This window comes from Neolamprologus multifasciatus, chromosome 11, assembly GCF_963576455.1.
Source record: "Neolamprologus multifasciatus chromosome 11, fNeoMul1.2, whole genome shotgun sequence".
In the NCBI taxonomy this organism is placed as follows: domain Eukaryota; kingdom Metazoa; phylum Chordata; class Actinopteri; order Cichliformes; family Cichlidae; genus Neolamprologus; species Neolamprologus multifasciatus.
This window is the reverse complement of record NC_140449.1, coordinates 28,838,560-28,861,169: the sequence shown is the minus strand read 5'-3', so window position 1 is coordinate 28,861,169 and position 22,610 is coordinate 28,838,560. Positions and strand designations below refer to the sequence as shown.

Genomic DNA, 22,610 nt, shown 5'->3' with positions numbered 1-22,610 from the left:
TCAGGGTCATGTCCACAACATTAAGACAAACAGGTGGACTGAAGGGTTATTTTAGGAAATTTACATTACCTGATGCAGTGCTGTGACAACATCTATCGAGATTCCGGTGGAGCTTTATTAAGTTATTAGAACATTTATTTTTCTTTATGTAACATGTTATTTTGGCTAGGCACTTCTTTTGTTGAGAGGGAATTGTTATTTTTATTATTTAAGTCAAAAGTCAAAAACACTAAATCTTCATCTTGACTTTTTACCGTTTCTGTGGGTGCACTGGCGAGGTCATTCCAGGTGAGTACAAGTCCGTCACTCAGTTAGTTCCAGGATTGTCACAGATATGAATAAAGGCTCTGAGCAGAATGGGGGTGGAACAGCTGGATTAAAGGAAAGAGAGAGAGCCAGTTAAAGGAGAAAGACAGAGGGAGGAGAGGTAGAAGAGTCAAGGCTATAGTTTGGTGCATAATCCAAGTCCAACTCTGGGTTTTTTTCCAGCATTTATTCTCTATTGACGCTATCAATTCTTCAGCCAAAATGAACGATTGGCTAACTTAGTTAAATATTTCTCCATCTTAAATTCATTAGTAAATTCCTACATACTCTTCTGTTACCCATTATCCATTTATTGGATCTTAAAAATGCAATTTTCATCATTTCAGTTCAGTCTCACTGAGCAGTTTTACCCGCGGAAATGATCCTGATCGAGATACTGTTTTTGGAGAGCAAACTCCAGCACACAGCACATGATCCCAAAGTTCTGTTAGTCCACTCATTAAAAATAATAATAAACAAACAAACATGCAATTAAAATTTTTCCTGCAAGGTATGTCCTAGGACAGGACAGCAATGTGGCTGCTATTCATAGGTCGCTGCCATTCTGACCCAGATACTTGTGCATACAGTTCATTGTCAGTGTGAACGATGGATGGAGCCACGCTGACGTCACTCACGAGAGGGTGAATTTATAATTTATCAGCTAATGCTAATTAGCTTAGTTAGCAAACTAAATTCATAAACTATATGGCTACAATCCACAGACATGCATATCAGGTAGCTGGTGCTCAGACTAAAAAAATGCTGGAATTTTACTCTCCAAAACCAAAGCAATAACTTTTTGGATGCTCTGTACCGCAGTGTAAGCCATAACATTAGTCAGGTAATCCATTAAAAATGCTCAAAAAGGCATAAATGCTGCACACACGCACACACACACACACACACACACACACACACACACACACACACACACACACACACACACAGGCTGTAAATATGCTTTTTGATGCTGTAAAATTGGCCATTTTACCTGGCCGTCTATGGGGAATGTCTCCCTTCTGGAGCCAGCATAAAGTGGCACCTAGAGGAACTGTAAATTTTGCCACTTGTGCATTTGCTTCATTTTCAGCTCTGGAGTTTTAAGCTTGGTTTCAAAACAAGGACATTTGAAGTTGAACTTTATTTTGGGTATAATGATGAAGTCACAGGGAGTGGAGCTCATATTGAACAACAATTGGTGTCCACTTTAAAAAAAAGTCATGGTGCACAGCTCTGTGAAAAACCATTGAACATGCACCTGTTGCTGCACCTCTGAGACAGAAGGATTGTAGAAGACTAAAATATGAAAGTTGAGTCATTTTGACAAAGGAGATACTATACACAGCAATCTCTGCTCACTGAAACGCAGAATAAATACAATATATAATACAATACCAAATACCCCACGTCACTTTCATATTATGTGATTGGAAAGCACAAAGAACTCCAAGAATGGCAAAAATCTGTGGCAAAGTTTATGCTTCTCAGGATATTTGGAATTAAGAAGAAGAGTTCTTTTGAGTGCAGGCTCATTACACTGCTTTTTATCTGAAAGAAAATAGAAATATTTATAATAACAAAAACGAGGAGGAGGTGGAGAAAAAAGGAGAGGGAGGAACACCAGAGGAAATGCATCTGTGGGGTATCTAACGAAACGTCTCATTTAGTTGCAGCCAAGCAGAACACCTCCTTTTTCTCTTCATGCATTCCTCCCTCCGTGTTCTCCTCCCACTCTGCCCTCTTTCCCACTTTTCATCCTCATCTCACTTCTCATTGTTTTTCTATTCTCTATTTTTAACACCAGCAGTGTTACCACTCTCCATCATCCCTCTTGCTTTTTTTCTGTTTATACCATAGTGCATTCTTTACCCTCTTTTTCTCACTGTCTCAACACCTCCTGCTTCTGCTTTAGTTTCTTATCTCGTCCTTCCTTCTCTCATTATTTTCCTCCCAGTTTCTTGATACAGTCATAGTCAATGCCAGTCTTGCTCAGGCTTCTCACTCTCTGAACTAACACTATAGACCCTATCAGCCGTAACTTTAAAACCAGTGATAGGTGAAGTAATTAGACAGTAATTGTATGTATATATATACACCCAGCACGCCCCTGCGGGCGGTTTATCCTTCAAGCTCGGGTCCTCTACCAGAGGCCTGGGAGCTTGAGGGTCCTGCGCAGTATCTTAGCCGTTCCCAGGACTGCGCTCTTCTGGACAGAGATCTCCGATGTTATTCCCGGGATCAGCTGGAGCCACTCGCCTAGCTTGGGAGTCACCGCACCTAGTGCTCCGATTACCACGGGGACCACCGTTACCTTCACCCTCCACATCCTCTCGAGCTCTTCTCTGAGCCCTTGGTATTTCTCCAGCTTCTCGTGTTCCTTCTTCCTGATATTGCTGTCATTCTGAACCGCTACATTGATCACTACGGCCGTCTTCTTCTGTTTGTCTACCACCACTATGTCTGGTTGGTTAGCCACCACCATTTTGTCCGTCTGTATCTGGAAGTCCCACAGGATCTTAGCTCGGTCATTCTCCACCACCCTTGGGGGCATTTCCCATTTTGACCTCGGGACTTCCAGGTTATACTCGGCACAGATGTTCCTGTACACTATGCCGGCCACTTGGTTATGGCGTTCCATGTATGCCTTGCCTGCTAGCATCTTGCACCCTGCTGTTATGTGCTGGATTGTCTCTGGGGCATCTTTACACAGACTGCACCTGGGGTCTTGCCTGGTGTGATAGACCCCAGCCTCTATGGATCTTGTACTCAGAGCTTGTTCTTGTGCTGCCATGATTAGTGCCTCTGTGCTATCTTTCAGTCCAGCTTTGTCCAGCCACTGGTAGGATTTCTGGATATCAGCCACCTCCTCTATCTGCCGGTGGTACATACCGTGCAGGGGCCTGTCCTTCCATGATGGTTCCTCGTCTCCCTCCTCTTTCTTGGGTTTCTGCTGCCTGAGGTATTCACTGAGCACGCTGTCAGTTGGGGCCATCTTCGTGATGTATTCTTGGATGTTCGTTGTCTCATCCTGGACTGTGGTGCTGACACTCACCAGTCCCCGACCCCCTTCCTTCCGCTTAGCGTACAGCCTCAGGGTGCTGGACTTGGGGTGAAACCCTCCATGCATGGTAAGGAGCTTTCTTGTCTTTATGTCAGTGGCTTCTATCTCCTCCTTTGGCCAGCCTATTACCCCAGCAGGGTACCTGATCACGGGCAGGGCGTACGTGTTGATGGCCCGGATCTTGTTCTTACCGTTCAACTGACTCCTCAGGACTTGCCTGACCCTCTGCAGGTACTTGGTGGTTGCAGCTTTCCTAGCGGCCTCTTCATGGTTCCCATTCGCCTGCGGGATCCCCAGGTACTTGTAACTGTCCTCTATGTCTGCAATGTTGCCTTCTGGTAGTTCAATCCCTTCAGTTCTGACTACCTTCCCTCTCTTTGTTACCATCCGACTACACTTCTCCAGCCCGAACGACATTCCAATGTCATTGCTGTATAGCCTGGTAGTGTGGATCAGTGAATCGATGTCTCGTTCACTCTTGGCATACAGCTTGATATCATCCATGTACAGGAGGTGGCTGACAACTGCTCCGTTCCGTAGTCGGTATCCGTAGCCAGTCTTGTTAATGATCTCACTGAGGGGGTTCAGGCCTATGCAGAACAGCAGTGGGGACAGAGCATCTCCTTGGTAGATCCCGCACTTGATGGTGACTTGTGCTATGGGCTTGGAGTTGGCCTCTAGTGTTGTACGCCACATCCCCATTGAGTTCCTGATGAAGGCTCTTAGGGTCCCATTGATCTTGTACAATTCTAGGCATTCCAGTATCCAGCTGTGGGGCATTGAGTCATAGGCCTTCTTGTAATCAATCCAGGCAGTGCACAGGTTGGTCAGTCTGGTCTTGCAGTCTCGGCTGACTATTCTGTCTACCAGTAGCTGGTGTTTTGCACCTCTGGTATTCTTGCCAATTCCTTTCTGTGTCCCGCTAATGTATTGACCCATGTGCCTGTTCATCTTAGCCGATATGATGCCTGATAGGAGCTTCCATGTAGTACTGAGGCAGGTTACTGGTCGGTAGTTGGAGGGGACTGGTCCCTTCTTGGGGTCCTTGGGGATCAGGACCGTCCGACCTTCGGTTAGCCATTCCGGGTGTCCCTCGTTAACTAGCAGCTGGTTCATTTGTGCTGCCAAACGCTCGTGGAGTGCAGTCAGCTTCTTTAGCCAGTAGGCGTGAACCATGTTGGGCCCTGGTGCTGTCCAACTCTTCATACTGGAGACCCTTTCTTGGATATCTGCCACTGTGATGGTTACTGGACCCTGTTCAGGGAGGTCGCTATGGTCTGCCCTCAGATCCACTAGCCACTGAGCATTGCCGTTATGGGTTGCGTTCTCCCATATGCTCTTCCAGTATTGCTCCGTCTCCAGCCTTGGTGGTGCTGTTCTCTTATTATTGATCCCTTGCCACTGCACTGAGAGTGCACCTCAGGATGAGGGACCTATGGATTTATATATATATATATATATATATATATATATATATATATATATATATATACATATATATATATATATACAGAAGCTCTGATCTTTAGTCCACACTCTGGTGACAGACACCAAAGGACACCCCTCAAGGCTCCCTGTCCATGTCCCAACAGATATACAGATATAGCTCCTGAAAGTGTTTTGTAGCCTTAAATCACAGCAAAATCAAGTCAAGTGGTTCTATAAACCTTTTAACAATGTTAAGACATTTGAAAGAGAATTTTCCCATTCATGATATGGTGGGGGTTTTTTTGTATTCAACCATAATTTTGGAGGTAGACAGCATAGACACTAAAGTTTGCGAATGCAATAACCTGAAAACATGGCGATATAAGAGAGACACGTATGTGACAATGCTGTTTGTAGATTACAGCTCAGCATTCAATACCATCATTCCCTCGAAGCTGGACAGGAAACTGCAGGATCTAGGACTGAGCGTCTCCCTCTGTAGCTGGATCCTCCTGTCTGACAGACGCCAAGTGGTCAAACTGGGCAGCATCACCTCATCCCCCATCACACTGAACACTGGTGCTCCACAGGGGTGTGTACTGAGCCCTCTCCTGTACTCACTCTACACCTACGACTGCACGGCCACTAGCAACTCCAACATCATTGTGAAGTTTGTGGATGACACTACAGTGGTGGGTCTTATCACCAAAGGTGATGAGACGGCCTACAGGGTGGAGGTCAGCGCCCTAACCCACTGGTGTCAAGACAACCATCTCACCCTCAACGTTGCAAAGACAAAGGAGTTGATAGTGGACTTCCGGAGGTGCAGAGAAGTACACACCCCCATCACCATCAACGGCGCTGCTGTGGAGAGAGTGAGCAGCTTCCGCTTCCTTGGTGTACATCTGGCTGAGGATCTTACGTGGTCAGTACACATAAACAAAACAGTGAAGAAGGCGCAACAGCACCTCTTCTTTCTCAGGAGACTGAAGAGATTCGGCATGAGCCCCCGTATCCTCAGGACCTTCTATCGCTGTGCCATTGAGAGCATCCTCACTGGATGCATCACCACCTGGTATGGCAACAGCACCGCTTACAACCGCGAAGCTCTCCAGAGAGTTGTGCGGTGCTCTGAACGGATAATTGGAGGTGAGCTTCCCTCCCTCCAGGACATCTACAGGAAGCAGTGCCTGAGGAAAGCAGGGAGGATCATCAAGGACTCCAGTCACCCCAGCCATAAACTATCCAGACTACTTCCATCGGGAAGGAGGTTCTGCAGCATCCGGTCCCGTACCAGCAGACTGAGAGACAGCTTTTACCAGTAGTGACACCTCACCGTCCCTACTGGAAATTCAACATTATGCACTCCATACTGTATATAAATGCCACTTGTTTTGCACAATATCCAACTACCAACCTCTGTATATTTTATATATTTTATTTTATTGTTTACTCTACTTAATTTGTAAAATATGTACACACACACACATATATACACACACGTAGACATACATATTTAGTATACACATTCAGTAATATGCATACACTCTTATATTGTACATATATTTATTCATATAATTCACATGTGATGTGACAATAAAAGTGATTTGGTTTTGATTTTAGTATTTTTACGTTCATACTATAGGTGCTTCTTCTTAAAAACCCTACCTGAGTTCAAGTTTCAGTGACCTAAACCTCAAGGAGAAGGTCAGAGGTCATAATTCTACAATTTAAAACAAACTGTTCCTCTTTCCATACCTGTTTTTTGGTATACTTAATAACTCAGACTGAACTAGATTTTGTGTATCTAGGTTGTGTATCGAGGTTATATTTGTCCATAATTTCTTGCTTCATATTGTGGATCTATAGTCAAACCACAGGGTTTTTTTTATAACATAATAGGCCTTCTGACTCTGAGAGCTTCTGATTGTCAGTAACTAAGCATTTACAGTAAATAGATGTATTAAAGTTGATTATACCCAGAAGTTAAGGAAAGTAGCTGATACTGTACTAAATCCACTCTTGATTTGGTCTTAGGATGATTGTGTGGGTAATGTTTCCCCCTGAGACTGACTGTATGGCATTGTTCTCACAGAGCCGTAACTCCGGTCTCTCAAATGACATTCGCAGTCTTGATGAGGATATCAGGACTGCAGAGGGATTGCTTTCTGAACCTTTACCTGTCTCTTTGGGAGTCCTCCAAGGTTGTGTGCTAGACTCTGTTATAATTTATGTATTGCCAGCCTGTAATTCTGCAGTTACACCCAGGGTTTCTCCCTTTGTCAGACCTGATATTCCTGATGCAGTCCATAGGCTTTTTGAGGAAACTATTTAATAAGAAAAAAAAGGTTTGTCTTTGTTGGTACTTCAACAGTGGAACATTGAAGCTATACAGGTTTAAAGGTCAAACTATTCGTAACTGGTTCTGTTTGTCTAAGCTAATAATACCACATGTGCTTTATTTTAATGTGTTTGATTGTAATGCGGCATAATGCGGAGTTAATGCATGACTCAAAAAATACTTTTCAGTCATGAACTGTCAACAATTTAGCATCAATTTCTTTCACTCAGTGATGCGATTGGTATTGTTCTCACTAAATATCAGCTTTTTTGTGCACTCAAGAAAAAACAAGGTAAAAATGGCGTTTTAACATTTTGGATAATCATACATTCAGTTTTATTCAACAGGGTACTTTTATTTACTGATGTAATCCGTGTCTATACAGTGTCAATATGCACAAAACTAAAGCTTTCCACTCTGAACTGTTGGTAAAAGTTCAAAAAAGATTCCTTTTTGCTATCATAAACACACAAGGGAAATAGAAGCTCTGTCATGCTTCTTTGCTGCTGCACTTGTACAACTTCTCTTTTCAAAAAGTCTTCAAAGATGACCCAATAATACAAAACCTCTCTTGTTTCTTGGTACAGAAAACAAGTTCCTCTTCTATTTCTGCATTAGTGGGAACTTTGCCGTAATTTATCGCTCTGGCCTTGATCCAAAGCCGCTCAGCTCCACCTTTCTTTGCTTCCTTTCTTCTCCTTCAGGAGGATGAATGTCTGCACTTTAGGTTTAGAGGCGTTTAATTTTCTTCCGCAGCATGTGGAACGTATGTTTCAGCGAGCGCGTGCATGAGCATGCCAAGTTTCCACAGAAACCTGCAGTTATGTTGTTCCAAGTATTTGATAACCTGGTGAGGTATTGTTGTAAGAATAGGTCACCCACCTCTATCTCGCCTCCTCCTACTCCTCTTTAATTTTTCTCCTTCCAGACTCGTCCAGTGTCTTTTCTTTACTCTTGTCTTTGCTCATCTTTCGGCTTTCCACATGTTTAATTTTTTTTTGCCTTTCCCTCCATCATCATCTCATCTCCTTCAACCCCCCCGACCATTCTCTCTCTCGCTCTTTCGTCCTCTTTTGCTCTCTCTCTCACACTCCTGCATTCTCTCTCATTCTCGCTCTTTCCCCTGTGTCTGTCTGTATCTCTCTGTCATCATCATTACAGGGTTGATTACCTGTCATTATGGCTCATTAGGGGCCTATCAGCATGGCGGCAGGCAGGAGAACGGGAGGTGTGTGTGTGTGTGGGGGGGGGAGATGGTGGAGAGGTACCTGTCAACACACCCTTACCCTCCCAACACACACTCATGCACATACCGCATCATCCTCAGACCTACCCATCTAAATCACCCATTCAAATGAGAGATTCTGGGTTCACTGGTTTTTAGTAGGATGAGTTGGGTATATTCGTGTATGCATGCGTGGGTGAAGGATGAGAGATGGTGAACGGGGACAGCAAAAGACCAAACCCTCCTCGCTGTTTTATTACTGTGGCTTTGTGTGTGTGTGTGTGTGTGTGTCTTTTTGTTTTTTTCGATTCTGAATGTCTTATCATTTTCTTGCTCTCTCATAAATTCAAAATTAAACAGGGCATCAAATTAAAAGGCTAAAATAGTTTATTCTAACTATTTGTCTCTTCTCCATCACCTTTCCAAAGTCATGCACTCATGGTTCTTTCCTCCTCATTTCTCACTCTTTTTATGAGTGGATCTGCCTTGAATTAAGAGTTTAATGTATTCTGTTGTGCATAATTTGTATCCTCTATTCTTTGCTTCTTATCTTCTTTTTACGCCATCCCTTTTTACTTTAATGAAGCACAAATCGAACCTCACACCTCCCAGTTTTAGTTCTACATTGTAAACTTGTGTTTCTGTTATTAACTAGCAATCTGATAGTATTTATTATTTTCTCTGAATGTTGATTTCTTGTTTCTGAAAACTTACTAAGACAGTTACTATAATACAGGCCTTCTGTGTCCATTATGTCATTCTTCTTTCAGCCTGTATCTCAATAATTTAAACATACATTACCAGTCAAAAGTTTGAACACATTTTCTCATTTAAGCGTTTTTCTTTATTTTTACTACTTTCTACTTTGTATATACATACTGAAGACATCAAACATATGAAGCAAGATATATGGGATTATGTAGCAAAGAAGAAATTGATAAATAACTCTAAACTTGTCTGAAATTTTAGATTCCTCAAAGTAGCCACCCTTTGCTTTGATGACAGTGCTGCAAACCCTTGGCCTTTTCTTAATAAGGGTCATGATTTAGTCACCTGAAATGGTTTTCAGTTCACAGGTGTGCCTTGTCAGAGTTCATTTGGGGAATTTTCTTGCCTTCTTGGTTGGGACCATCAGTTGTGTTTTAGTCAGGTTGTTACACAGCTGACAGCCCTGTTTGACTACTTTTAGAATTCATATTATGGCAAGAACCAATGAGCTAAGTAAAGAGAAACAACCGTTCATCATTACTTTAAAATTGCTAAAAGTTTGAATGTGTCCCCAAATGCGGTTACAAAAACCATCAAGCGCTACGATGAAACTGGCACACATGAGGACCGTCGCAGGAATGGAAGACCAAGAGTCACCTCTGCTGCTGAGGATAAATTCGTCCGAGTCACCAGCCTCAGAAACTGCAAGTTAACAGCACCTCAGATTAGGGCCCAGATAAATGCCACACAGAGTTCCAGTCGCAGACATATCTCTACATCAACAGAGGAGACTGCGTGAATCAGGCCTTTATGGTCAAATAGCTACTAATAAACCACTACTAAAGAAAGGCAAAAAAGGAGAAGAGATTTGTTTGGGCCAAAAAACACAAGGAATGGACATTAGACCAGTGAAATCTGTGCTTTGGCATGAGATGGACCCCAGAGTGAAGGCAAAAGGGGCAAACAAGTGCTCAGCATCTCTGGGAACTCCTTCAAAACTGTTAGAAAACCATTTCAGGTGACGACCTCATGAAGCTCATTGAGAGAAGAGTTTGCAAAGCAGTAATCAAAGCAAAGGGCGGCTGTTTTGAAAAATCTAAAATATTGAACATGTTTTGACACCTTCAGTGAGAATCTACAATGTAAATAATCATGAAATAAAGAAAAACCAGTAAATGAGAAGGTGTATCCAAACTTTTCAGTGGTAGTGTATAAGGTAAGCTTCCTATTTTTTTCCACAGGGTTGGGAAGAGAGCTGTGATGCCGCCGTCTCCCACCTCCTACGGACCTGCTTGTCACAGAACCCCAAGGACCAGGCTACTTCTCTGGCGCAGACAGGAGGATCAGTGCTGGGCCTCCCCAGTGACACTGCCCGTCTCAAGAAGCACATCACCCTGCTTTGTCAACGAATTGGCAAAGGAGGGCGTCTCACCCTGGCCTCTGAGGCTAATGTCCAGGTCCCTGCTCAAGTCCAGAATCTTGCTGTTCCTGGTGAGTCATTGGTTTACTTGTTTACATTCCACTTAGACTGACTCAAAATTAGACTCAAAATTTCCTTTTTAATACATTTAGGACAGGATGAGGCAACCCTGAGCCATCTTTCAGTTATGCTACTAAATACTCAGTTTGCCGGGCTACTTCAAGGCCATTGCTGCTGTAAATTAGCACTGTATAAATAAAAATGAATTAAACTTAAGGTAACCCTATTTAAAGGTTATTACTCTGCCTCTCTGTTGAGTTGTTGGTTTTAGTATTTTAGATAAATGCAACCATGGGATTATAGGATGGGAACTTCCCATTCATCATTTTAGTCAAAATACTTGAATTCTGCTGTTTCTTGCAGAAAACAAACAGTTCCAGTAATGTAAATACTGAAAGATCCAACTAAAGTATCAAAGAATTTGGGAGGGAACTGCATTGCTACCAGATTGCTGACTGAACAGTTTCAGTGGTAAAATCAGTGGTGTGTGTGTGTGTGTGTGTACCCATGTGTTGTAATCTGTGCATGTTATACTGTGTGTGTGCTGGTGGACAGCCTTGTAAGCTGGTCCCTTGGTGCAGATTTTAAGGCTCGGCAGGCAAAAACATGGACCCTATTCATTTAACACCTTACAGTCAACACAGAGACTCGTATTTAAATGCATCAGTAGACGCACCCTTGAAATGATATACACAGGTATGTGAAAAAAATAATAAATAATACCACTACAAACAGGTATACATACACAGCTGCATAAGTTACACAGTGCAGGCACATGCATAAAAAATATACACTCACATAATTTTTGCAAGGTAGACACTCGTAAAATCATGCATATACATGCAAATACATAAACTCTTTCACTCAGGCACCTTATGGATCATTTACTCTTGGCAGAAGTTTTAAAGGACCTTTTGACAGATCATCAGTTACACTCTTCAAGCCCAACCCCTACTGCCTTTCTTACCTCCTTGTACTCTTCCTTCTCTTAACTCTCTTTTATAGTAAAAACCAAAATGTACATCCACCGGTCACTTTAGGTATTCTTTGCTACTATTGGGTTGGACCTTCTTTTGGCTTAATTCTTCATGGCACAGATTCAACAAGGTGCTGGAAATGTTCCTCAGACATTTTGGTCTGTATTGACATGATAGCATCACACAGTTATTGTAGATTTGTTAGCTGCACCTTCATAATGTGGTCCATTTCACCACATCCCAAAGGTGCCCTATTGGATTTAGATCTGGAGGCCAGATCTTCTTCTTGACATGGTGCTGGAAACAGCTAAAAGAAGATGGGTACGCTGTGGTCATAAAGGGATGGACTAATTAGCAACAATACTCAGGGGGCGCTGTGTCATTTAAACGATGCTCAGTTGGTACTAATGGTCCCCCACGCCCTTACAAAATGAACAGCACCCTGAACTGTTAATGCAAGACAGGACGAATCCATGGTTTCATGTTGTTTATGCTAAATTATGACCGTGCTATCTGAGGCAGAAAAAATCAAAACAAATCAGCTCTTCTGCTCTTCAACAGTCTTCTGTTGGTAACCCAGTGCAAAGTGTAGCCTCAGTTTTCTGTTTTTAGCTGACAGGATTAGAACCCATTGAGGTTTTCTGCTGGTTATTTGAGTTACTGTTGACTTCCTGTCACTTCTCAATCCTTTATCATTGGGTCAATAGATGTTTGTATTTACAGACAGACAAACAGACAACAGACAAACATCTTTTGTATGTTCAGTATTTTTTATGTCTAGTTCTGTTTGACCAAAACCAACCAAATTTCGTTTAAAATTGACAGTTCGATTCATTTCAGTCAAGACATGTTCTGCCTTATAAAAAGAAGTGGTTAATTCCTGGAAATCAGCATATTTTGCTGGTGTGATTTATCAGTGAAGATAATAGCATAGGGGACATGACAGTGCCTGGTGGTGCCAAATGGTTTTCCAGGACCATGTTTGCTTGGTTGCTTTTTCTTTATGCACGTTCTAGGGTCTAGGGACAAGGCACGTTAAACAACATAATTAATCAGTGTATGAATATGCAAGTCATAGCTGCAGTATTTAGGAAAATTCTTGTTCCCTTGCCAGATGTTAAATCAGCTCATTAGAGTTTACAGCAGAGTCTTTGTCTGATCCACAACTCTTTCCTCAGTGCTGCTGACATTTACTGTCCATCAGTTTTAAGGTAAATGTGTAAATGTGCATGGCCGCATGAGGAAGTTGTAATCCTCCACATACACCATGATGTGGATCCATTTGTTTTTGAGAATTAGTACTGTACTGTGTGTGTGTGTGTGTGTGTGTGTGTGTGTTTGTGTGTTTTGTGTGTTAGAGAGAGAAACAGAGAAAGAGGTCTATAAAGTGTTAAAGGCATGTTTATAAGTGATTATAGTGATTACAGTAATTCGGCGCATAGTTCAGTGGAGCAGAAGTTGGTCAATAAAGTGTGTGTGTGAGAGAAAGACAGAGAGTGAGAGAGAGAGTGAATGTGTTTGTATTTACGTTTTCTTGTCATGCGGTCTCTCCTTTCTCTTTTGGTCTTCTGCCAAAATTGACACAGATGTAGACACCACATACACACACACGCTGCACAGCAGTAAACAGGCGTTCGCTAACCCTCTCAGATGTTGCTTTTTCACCCGGCCGTAAACATGCACACTTGTTTACGTTTCCAACAACACCGACAGCAACCGTTTTACTCCAAGACCACAGAAACACACACAAACGCATACACACTGAAATACCGCACAATGAGTCTCATTTCATTGGTAGGGAAACCCAACAAAACACACACACACACTTCTAAGCACATTATCGTCTCTGCTTGTCTTTAGTATAGAGAAGGGAGGACCAGGTTTGGTTCATGCTGGTTGGTCAAATGCTCAAAATCTGGTTGAAGGCAAACTTTAAAATCTTCTTGGATTTCATTTAAAAAATAAAATCTGTTGCATTATGCAAAATGTATTAATGAGTTGAGCACTCAATGAGAATAGAGCCCATTTGGTCAATGGATAATGAAATATCTCTCTTGTAATAAATTCTTGTTCTGGACGTCACTTCAGCTACTGGAAAATTACAGGAGTTGGAACGGGCCGTGGAGTGGGAGCTCGGAGAAATCTGGTGATGCATATCCCATATACACTATAAATACTAGTATTCCAGTTACTAATTACCGGTTGCTATTTACACAGGCGGCAATGTTTAGAAACACAAACCAGCAGTTTTTTAAAAAGGTTAATCTAGTTTTACTGTAACCATTGATCTGACTTGTTCCACTGTATGTTTTGGTTTATTGGTTTCTGCGTACTGTAGTCTGTGAAGTATAGATCTAAATCTTGTAGTATAGTAGCATATGCAAGCCAGATATAACAATTACAGTATATCAATACATAAAGGACATATTAGGAACATTAGTATATTCCAACTGGGTGTGTAGTTTTATCTGGCTAACATGTATCCCACCATATCTCTGGTTGTCTATATGTTTCTCGCTGCGTCATATGACCTTGTGTCTTACCCTGATGACATCATTTGGACCAACTTGAAGCTTCAGCAGCTGTACTTTGTACACATACACACACCTGCTGAAATCAGGACTGTTTATCACATGGTTCATTAGTCAGCGCGCTGTCAGCATAGCTCTTCCTAGAGCTAAAGAGGTGTGTATATAGATGTCTGCTCCCACCCACACACATACATACACTATCTAAACAAGATTACAAGATGAATAAGTTATTTGACTGCATGAGCAATATTTTTTTTTCCACAAAAAACTCATTATTGTCGTCAATCCCATCTGTGCGCTATGTCCTGTTTATTCTGGTGGTTTCTTCACTGAGGAATCTGCAGTTCATCTTGTATATTAGTCTTTTTTTAATCAATGGCTCATCTCTTGTTTATCTTATTCTGATGTACACTGCTGTTTTTGTTTCTCTTCTCTTTTTACGTTATGCCACATGTTCCACTAATGAATCAAACCCTGTTTTATTTCTAGCATTTAGCATTTTAACATCCTCACTTTTTTCTTTCTTTTACACTCCTCTCCTAATGAACTCAGAAGAGATTGCTTGTATTCACAGTCCAGTTAAAGCAAGCAGACACTCTATATACACACACACACACACACACCCCTATAGCACAAGTGTGTCGCAGTTATTTTCACAGTGTTCCACTGGTAGCTGTGGTTTGGGGCCTGCATCTATTTTAGACTTAAAGAGAGAGGAAAAGATGGACTGTGTTTGTAGGAGCGTGCACACACATGTATGTCTGTGTGTGCATGTGGAAGGTCAGAAGACACAGCAGAGATTGAACTACATGCACTGTGTGTAAGTGTAGGTCATGTTTTGTGTGTGTTCCTGTTCAGCTGTCTTTGTTCTCTTGCTGTGGTGTTCAAATTGAAGAGTTTTCCTCCACAATGCTATATATAAAACAGCAGAGTTCTATTTTTAGAAGAGATTGAACCGTTTACTGAAATTTGTTTAGTAATTCACACTTAGAGTTAGACTTTTATGTTTTTTAGGCAGAAAACTATAAGAATTCTTTTCTGAGCTGTTAAATATTCGTCGCCTAAAATTGCTTGTTTACATTTTTTTTTTTAGTTTTTAGTGATTTTATTGCAGTAGAAAAAAAATGTTTGCGGGAACGACTCATAATGGGGTTTTTTTTTAGGTGCTTTTGCCATACTCATATGTGGTTTGTAAGTTTAGACTGAAGACTAGACAAAAGATACCAGGTGTCTGATTCAAGCACACAACTTTTTTTTTTAAAGAATCACACTTCCTGGATTTTGATGTGTGTTTTCAAAAGAATGTTGCTTTGAGGCTGTGTGTGTGCAGAAATGTGCAGGTCTAATGTACTGAACATTTATATATATGTGCGTACAATTATGTATATTGACGGGGGGAAGAAACGTAAAAGCCCACAGCCAAATTGCTGGTAACCACAGCGGCATAGTATCACCCCCATCTTCAAACCGCAGCCCAGAATAAAGCAGGAATGCACTGGTGTCTCCGTACTGCAAACCAAGAAAGAAATGTCTATTGAAAGCAGCTTAACCCCTCAACCAAGCTGCCCAAGCTGTTCCAAAACTGTCCTAAAGCAGCCCCAAACTGTCACAGACTAGCCCAAATGGTCCCACGCCGTCCCACAATGTCTCAAATCATGACAAAATGGCTTAAACTTTCTTCAAGCTGTCCTCAAATTGTTGTTAAGTGACCCAAACCATTCCCATATATATACACAAACAGATCCACAAATGCTCAGATTGTCTCTTAGGCTGAACACAAGACAATTTCCCCAACCATGTCTCCTAAACTTTTCTTGTACCTCCTAATAAGCACTAAACTTCTATTTGTTTTGTTTTGTTTTTTTCAGATTCAGGAGTTGTGTAGATATTTATTGTGTAAGCACAGAAAATAGAAGCTCCATTGTGTCTTTAACAGGTAGAAGAGCTGACCATGCTGTTCCCATTTGGGAATCCATTCAGAATGAAGTATAGATTATGATAACTGTTATTTATACTGCTAATACTACTCATGCTTACACTTTTTCTGCTATTGCTAGTACTACTAGTAGTAGTAGTAGTAGTAGTTATATACTTGTTATTATAGTTTGTGGGTGGCCCATCCAAACAATGATTAAATAGGCAGTCACATCTATTCTATATTCTATTGCTTCTTTGCGTGCAAAATATAAAGCAGTCTTAAGTGTCTAAATCTTAAGATTCTCTAAAACTGATAGCTCATCAAATGAGATAAATATAGACTAACTGTAACAGAGCACAACGTCACAACTCTAACCAGGTGGTATAATTCCTACTATTTACAGAATGAGGGACAGGCTGGAATGTGTTGGAGGTCAGTGGTAAGAGACAGTCTGTGTGTTTCAGAGTAAGTTGCTCCAGAGGTGGGCTATTTCCTTACCTTATGTTGATGTGAGAATGAGGTTAAAACGCATACACACACCCACAGATCCACACATTCCCCGTGAAATTGTAAGACAGCCTTAGAAAAACACCTTCCCAATTAAGAGTGAGGCATATCCCATTTCAAACAACTGGGAGTGTGTGTGTGTGCGTGTGTGTGCACGCCTCTCTGTGCATGTGAAGCCACAGGCTGTGCTCTCACCAAAGAGAACAAGATTGGCTTTAGAAAAGGCCAGGATAAATATTAGAGAGGACTTAGGATAATCTGCACTCACACATACTCACACAGATGTAGACTCGGTGGGGGAGATGGAGACACACACATTCTCAGACACCTTAAGGTAGACGCAATGGCAGACACACACATGCACACTCTGCTCTCATACATGCACAAACACACACACAAGACAAAGAAACAATGTGTGGCGTGCACATTAAATGAAAGTACCGTGAAACTGGACAGATTCCTCAGGGAGCCGCAGAAATGGGGAGAGAGGGAAGGATGATAGGAAGGAAGGAAGTGAAGGAGGATCAGAATATGGGAGGATGAGAAATAAAGTTGGAAGGAGACAGAAAAAGAAGGGAACTGAAGAAAAGAAAAAGGGATAAGGAGTGGACAGAGAATGACAGAAGGAAGTAAAGGAGTAGAAAGAACGAAAGATCAGATGGCGACAGGGATGAAAAGAGGAAGAGGAGATGAAGAGGGGAGTAGAGGAATGAAGAAGCGATGAAGAGGAGACAAAAAGGGAGGGATGGAAAGGGAGGGGGAGGCTTGATGAGGAGACTGTGAGGTAGGACAGAGAGAGACAAGGCGTCCAATTCATCGGCCTCAGGAGCTCCCTAAATCCACACTGATCCATGGGATTCTAGCAGGGATTTCGTCACGCAGACACAATCACTCCTCTCACACATCCAGGTTCTCTCATACACACACACACACACACACACACTTTAAAACCTTATGTTTGATGCTGTTATTTCATTGCTACTATTTCTCTGAAACATCTTGAAAGATTTTGCTTATATTACATATGTTGGTGCAAAAGTATACAAACAGGAGAATTCAATCTCGATGCAAGAGTCAAAAAGTGAAAGTTAATTTTGAAAAAGAATTCTTACACAATTGGACGGATGAAGAAATATCAAAAACTGTTTAGAGTTGAACTCTGAAAACAAATACCTATTACATGTTTGTAGCAAAAAGGTTTTCATTTCATTTATTCAGCTTTATTTTCTTCATGGTTGACAAGAATGCAAAATTAAAACATGAATATTTTGATGTCTTGCATCAGACTTGGTACATTTACAAATGCAAATTTTCAAGAAAACATATTGTTAAATAAGTCTTGTTTCTTAGTTCACATTTGGTTTAGATTTGCATTTCTTTGTCTTTCTGCTTTTAGTTTTGTATTCTGGCTCCTTTCTCTTCATGATTTTATTCTCAGTCCTGGTTCAGTCTACTTTTATAATTTGCACTTATATTTACTTTTCCTGCCCCTCCTGTGTTTTCTCTGTCAAGTATGCATATTTGTTCTCATGTTTTAATTGCTTTCCGTTTTAGTTTGTTAGTCTTTTGTCTCTTATGCTTTGGATTTAGTTTTACATGCCTTCGCGTGTTTTCTCAATTAGTTTCAGCTGTCCTCCCAGGTGTCTCCTGTTTCCCCTCATCACCTTGTATTTATTCTCTCAGTTTGTCTTAGTTCTTTGTCACGTCCTCCCTCATTCCCCATGGTTTTGCGTGTTTAAGCGCTGTGTTTCTCTGGTTTTTGGATGCCTTGTTTCTACTCAGAGTTTGTTCTGTATTTTGTTTAATTTTAGCATTAAAGCTGTCTCTCGTGTCCTGCATTCATGTCCACCTTTTGCCTGCTACATAGCAGCAGGCCTACATAACGTTATTAACAATTCAGAATCATTATAAACCATTAGAAATGAAAATGCAAAAGCATTGTTCAACTTATAGGAAAAGAATGCTAACGGTGACATCTTAAATATGGTATGAGTCCTGTCTCGTCAGCTACTTGCGCTGATTGTTATACATGTCTTTTCTGTTATTTGTAAATGTTGATCTAAATAGAAAACATAAGACTAAATAGCTTAATTATTACCTAATTGCTATGAAATGTGATTTGGTACAACATTTTGTTACCGGTCAGACACTATAACACTTGGATTATTACCAATCATAGGGGCTTTAATTGGGTAACATATAAATGGCTTCTACAGGCCAAAGACATTAAATTGGTGGGGTTAGGTTATCTGGTGATTCTAAATTGCCCATAGGTTTGAATGTGAGTGCAAATGGTTGTCTGTCTCTAAAACAGATTGGCGACCTGTCCAGGGTGTACCCCGTCTCTTGCCCTAAGACAGCTGGGATGGGCTCCAGCCCCCATGCGACCCTGAATTTGATAAGCGGAAAAGTATGGATGGATGGATGGATAAATTAAGATGGAAATGACTGAAAAAACAGCCACACCCATCGTTTGCAGCAACCACTTGCAGAGTTTTATATCGATGATGGTTCCATTGGACAAAACATGCAAATTTTTATATGTATCACATGTACACGAACATTCAAACTTCAAAAACAAAAAATTGGTTGGATTTACGTGCATAAAAATGACAGTACATTCCCTCTATCATGCAGTTTGTGGATACAAATACACAGAATAACTGCAGTGTATTTGAAGTAAATATTTTAATCGATTAAAATATAGATATTACAGATGTGGATGCCCTAGGCAGTATATAGGCTAGTTTTCATCAAGTTTGAACATGTTGTCTAGGGTTAGGAGTTTGGGAAAAACATGCAGACATACTTATGCTTTTAATGTGTAGGGAAGGATTAGCTGCTTTGTATTTAGATTATATGGAATTCCTAGTTATTCCATATACCGACAATCTAATCAGGACTGTGCTGCTCCTTGGATACAAAGATTTATGTTGTTCTGGCAACCCAATGGCTTTGCAGCTCAGAGGATAAAAACTGAAAGCAAACTTTATCTTCAGAGACACTGTATCACATGTGTGTGTCATAACAATATGTTTTTAAGAAACAAAGAAGGGAAAAAAAGACTTGTTGAACTTATTTTTGTAATGATTTTCCTTCATATCTTTCACTCAGGAGGTGTTGAGCCCATAGCAGAGCTGGCTGGTGATGGGGAGGAGATTGAAGTTCCACAGGAGGCGACCAAGTTCATTAAGAAGAAACAACCATCTAAGAAAACCAAGAAAGGTAGGATCACAAACTCTATTTCCTTCCTTTGTCTCTTTATTTGGAGCTGGGTATTCTCCAGCTCTTAGACTCATCCGTGGCTCTGCTTCTTCTTGTCACACTTCCAAGCAGCCCATATCACCCCAGCAGTACATTGCTCCCAGTTTTTTACTAAATCCTAACCGGAGGCCTGACAGTGATCTCTGTTCTCTGTCCGTCACACTGTTGTAATCCACCTCTGTTTTCCTCACAGCATCATGCGCTTTCTCATCTGTTATTTGTATGTAACGCTTTGACTGCCGTTGGCTCGTGGTCTGGAGAATCTGCATGGTTTTGATTCTGATCTGTGCCAAAAGATCAAATCAAACAGCAAATTTGGTTCTTCGGCTACAACACAAATAACTGTGCTTCCTTCGGTTTGTTGATTGTCTCTGTTTAAACCTGTCTCGCGCAGTTTTGTTGGTGTGACTTACAGTATGGGCATAGTTTTAGATTAATGCTAACAGCTAAATCCTGGCTGGCCTTCTTCCATTGCTGAATTGCTTACAGCAGGCAGTGGATTTATATTTGTTGAATCAGACAGGTTTAAACTGAAAATGTACTAGAGAACAGTTCCACCAGACTAGCAGGTAAGGTTTTGATCCTGGTTATAAAACAAAAGTCTGGAATGTCTCTTTCAATCAGAATGACGGACACCTCAGTGGTCTCTCCCCCCCACATTATGACAGGAGATGTTAGATCATGTCCATCTGGTTTACAGTTACCAGGACTTCACTCTCATTTTGTGCTGGGTGTTGGTTGTATTAAGTTCTCACTTTCTTTATGTTTCCATCCTTCTGGCTCTGCTCTGAGTCTGTCCTTCTATCTATGAGCCTGCACAGGAAATATCTGATTAGAAGAGAAGATATGTAGTCTTGAGTAGAGCTGTGTATTGTGACTATATTTATTGTTCTAATCAAGTGAGTTCTCCTTTCATTCTCTTCCTGCGATTCATCATCCTTTTATTTCTTTTCATTCAAGTTTTTTTCTTCTTTCCTTTCCTGTCTGCTTTTGTTCCTCTCTCAGTTACTTACCAAATTAGTTTAATCTGAGATGATATAACACATCGTTTGAACCCACACAGAAAGACACTGGCCTTAACACAAAAACAATAAATACATATTGTTTCCGAGCTCCTGCCTTTGTCACACATACATATACACACACACATGGACCCACATACCCAGCCTCCTGCCAGAAAGGGGCTTCTGGTTTGCATTGAGTACAAATCCGAGTTTTATGACAGTTTGTCTTTCCTAAACCAGGGTGGATAGATTCTCTTTGATGAGCTCTACTTTCGTTAGCGGTTGGGGTGGACGTGTGTGTTACCGTGCACGTACGTGTGCACGCGTGCGGTTAATCCACTCAGGCGTCACCGCTAATGAGAAGGGGAGGTGTGGGAGACACCGAGAAGGCGACACAGGGATCATTAGATACCCACACATATACATACAGTACAGCTATACACACTCACGCACGCTAACACACACACGCACACGCACAGCCAGCATGTTTGTCAGAAGTCTGTGCTCTCTGAGCTTAGATATATGGCTTTCAGGCACACAAGGGGGTAGATGTTGAGGGTATAATATGCCTTTGTTCTTAAATGTGTTTCGGCACTTTTTAAGTCTTGAAAATTCAAGTCTACCACAAAGGAATTACAATTAAGAAATATGTAAATATTACAAATAAACATGTATTTTTGTTTAGAGACTTTAAGAATTTCACCTACTAAACAAAAAAAAAATCCAACAGTTGCATTAATTTTAAAATGATGTAACTTAAAGAAGAAAAAAAAAACACTTTGGTAAACTGCAGCCTAGGAATGACTAAATGACTTAAGCAGATCATTTATATTTCCTCTAAATATTTCTTTCCCATCATGAATGCACTCTTTCCTCAATGAAGGTTTCTTTAATTACTTTATTTATGTAACCCCTCAAACCTCACCAAAATATGCATGTGACATAAAATCTCATTGTATTTTAAAGAAATACTTGGGATCTGCTTTTTTCATTAATTGTGGTTACATGTTTAAACCAAACCAGCTTTGCTGTCTTTGAAATGTGCCAGCTAAAAGCATATAGGCACTAAGTTAGACTAGAAAATGTCTGTGGTCTCTCCTGTCCTCAACTTGGAGCAACAAAGTTTTTCTTTTCTTGCTTGTGTGAGCCTGTCTGATAAAAGTGCTCTCTATTTCACAAATGTGATATCTGTAAGTATCAGTATATTGAATTACTATATTGCATTTCAATGAGCCAGTGGGCAACTGTGAGTAAATGAATTAGGAAATACTGATGTGAGGTTTTATGACTGTAAGCAACAACCCACAGTTACCAGCTGTGTGTGCAGCCCAGCAGGATCAGAGGTCACTTGCAGTGGCGATGCACCCTGCTGCCGCCAACCTGCTGCTCCGGAACAACTGCTCATTTTCTGAAAGCAGTATAGCACTTGTAATATTGCATTTATTAGCTGCACTGAGCTCATTATTGTCTGTCTGATGAGCCAGAGGTTTTATATCAAAACAGACTTAACAGTGCTTCCCTTTTGTGGCTTTCTCTCTTTCTCCCTCTCTCTCTCACACACACACACACAGACACACACACACACGTCACTTTTGCCAGACATGATTGAAAAAAGCAAAATGAAAATGATCCCCAATTAGTAATGTTTGTCATGGAAACCTCCACAGCAAGTCTGTGGTTTGCGCTTAAATTGAGAAGAGGAAGGAGGGACGAAAGGAATGAGGGAAATGATTTAGGGAAGAGAGGAAGGGGAAAGGAGGGAGTGGGGGGGTTCCATCATGTCCAGACTTGTCCTGTAGCTGCCACTCCTCCTCCTGATCAGACAGAAAGACAGAGGGAGAAAATAAGAAACAGCAG

The 22,610-nt window shown here is 41.1% G+C and overlaps 1 protein-coding gene across 6 annotated transcripts in view; it reads left to right on the top strand.

The window, feature by feature from the left end:
- Nucleotides 1-22,610, top strand: part of bbs9 (Bardet-Biedl syndrome 9) — a 175,927-nt gene that overhangs the window by 92,446 nt on the left and 60,871 nt on the right. For 5 of the 6 annotated variants that reach the window (XM_085176809.1, XM_085176811.1, XM_085176813.1 and 2 more), the window contains 2 exons: nt 10,314-10,563; nt 19,600-19,710. In XM_085176809.1, coding sequence (XP_085032935.1) covers nt 10,314-10,563; nt 19,600-19,710 — 361 coding nt within the window. Of the gene's footprint in view, nt 1-10,313; nt 10,564-19,599; nt 19,881-22,610 lie in introns of those variants that run through there. The other variant, XM_085176815.1, reaches the window with a different exon arrangement.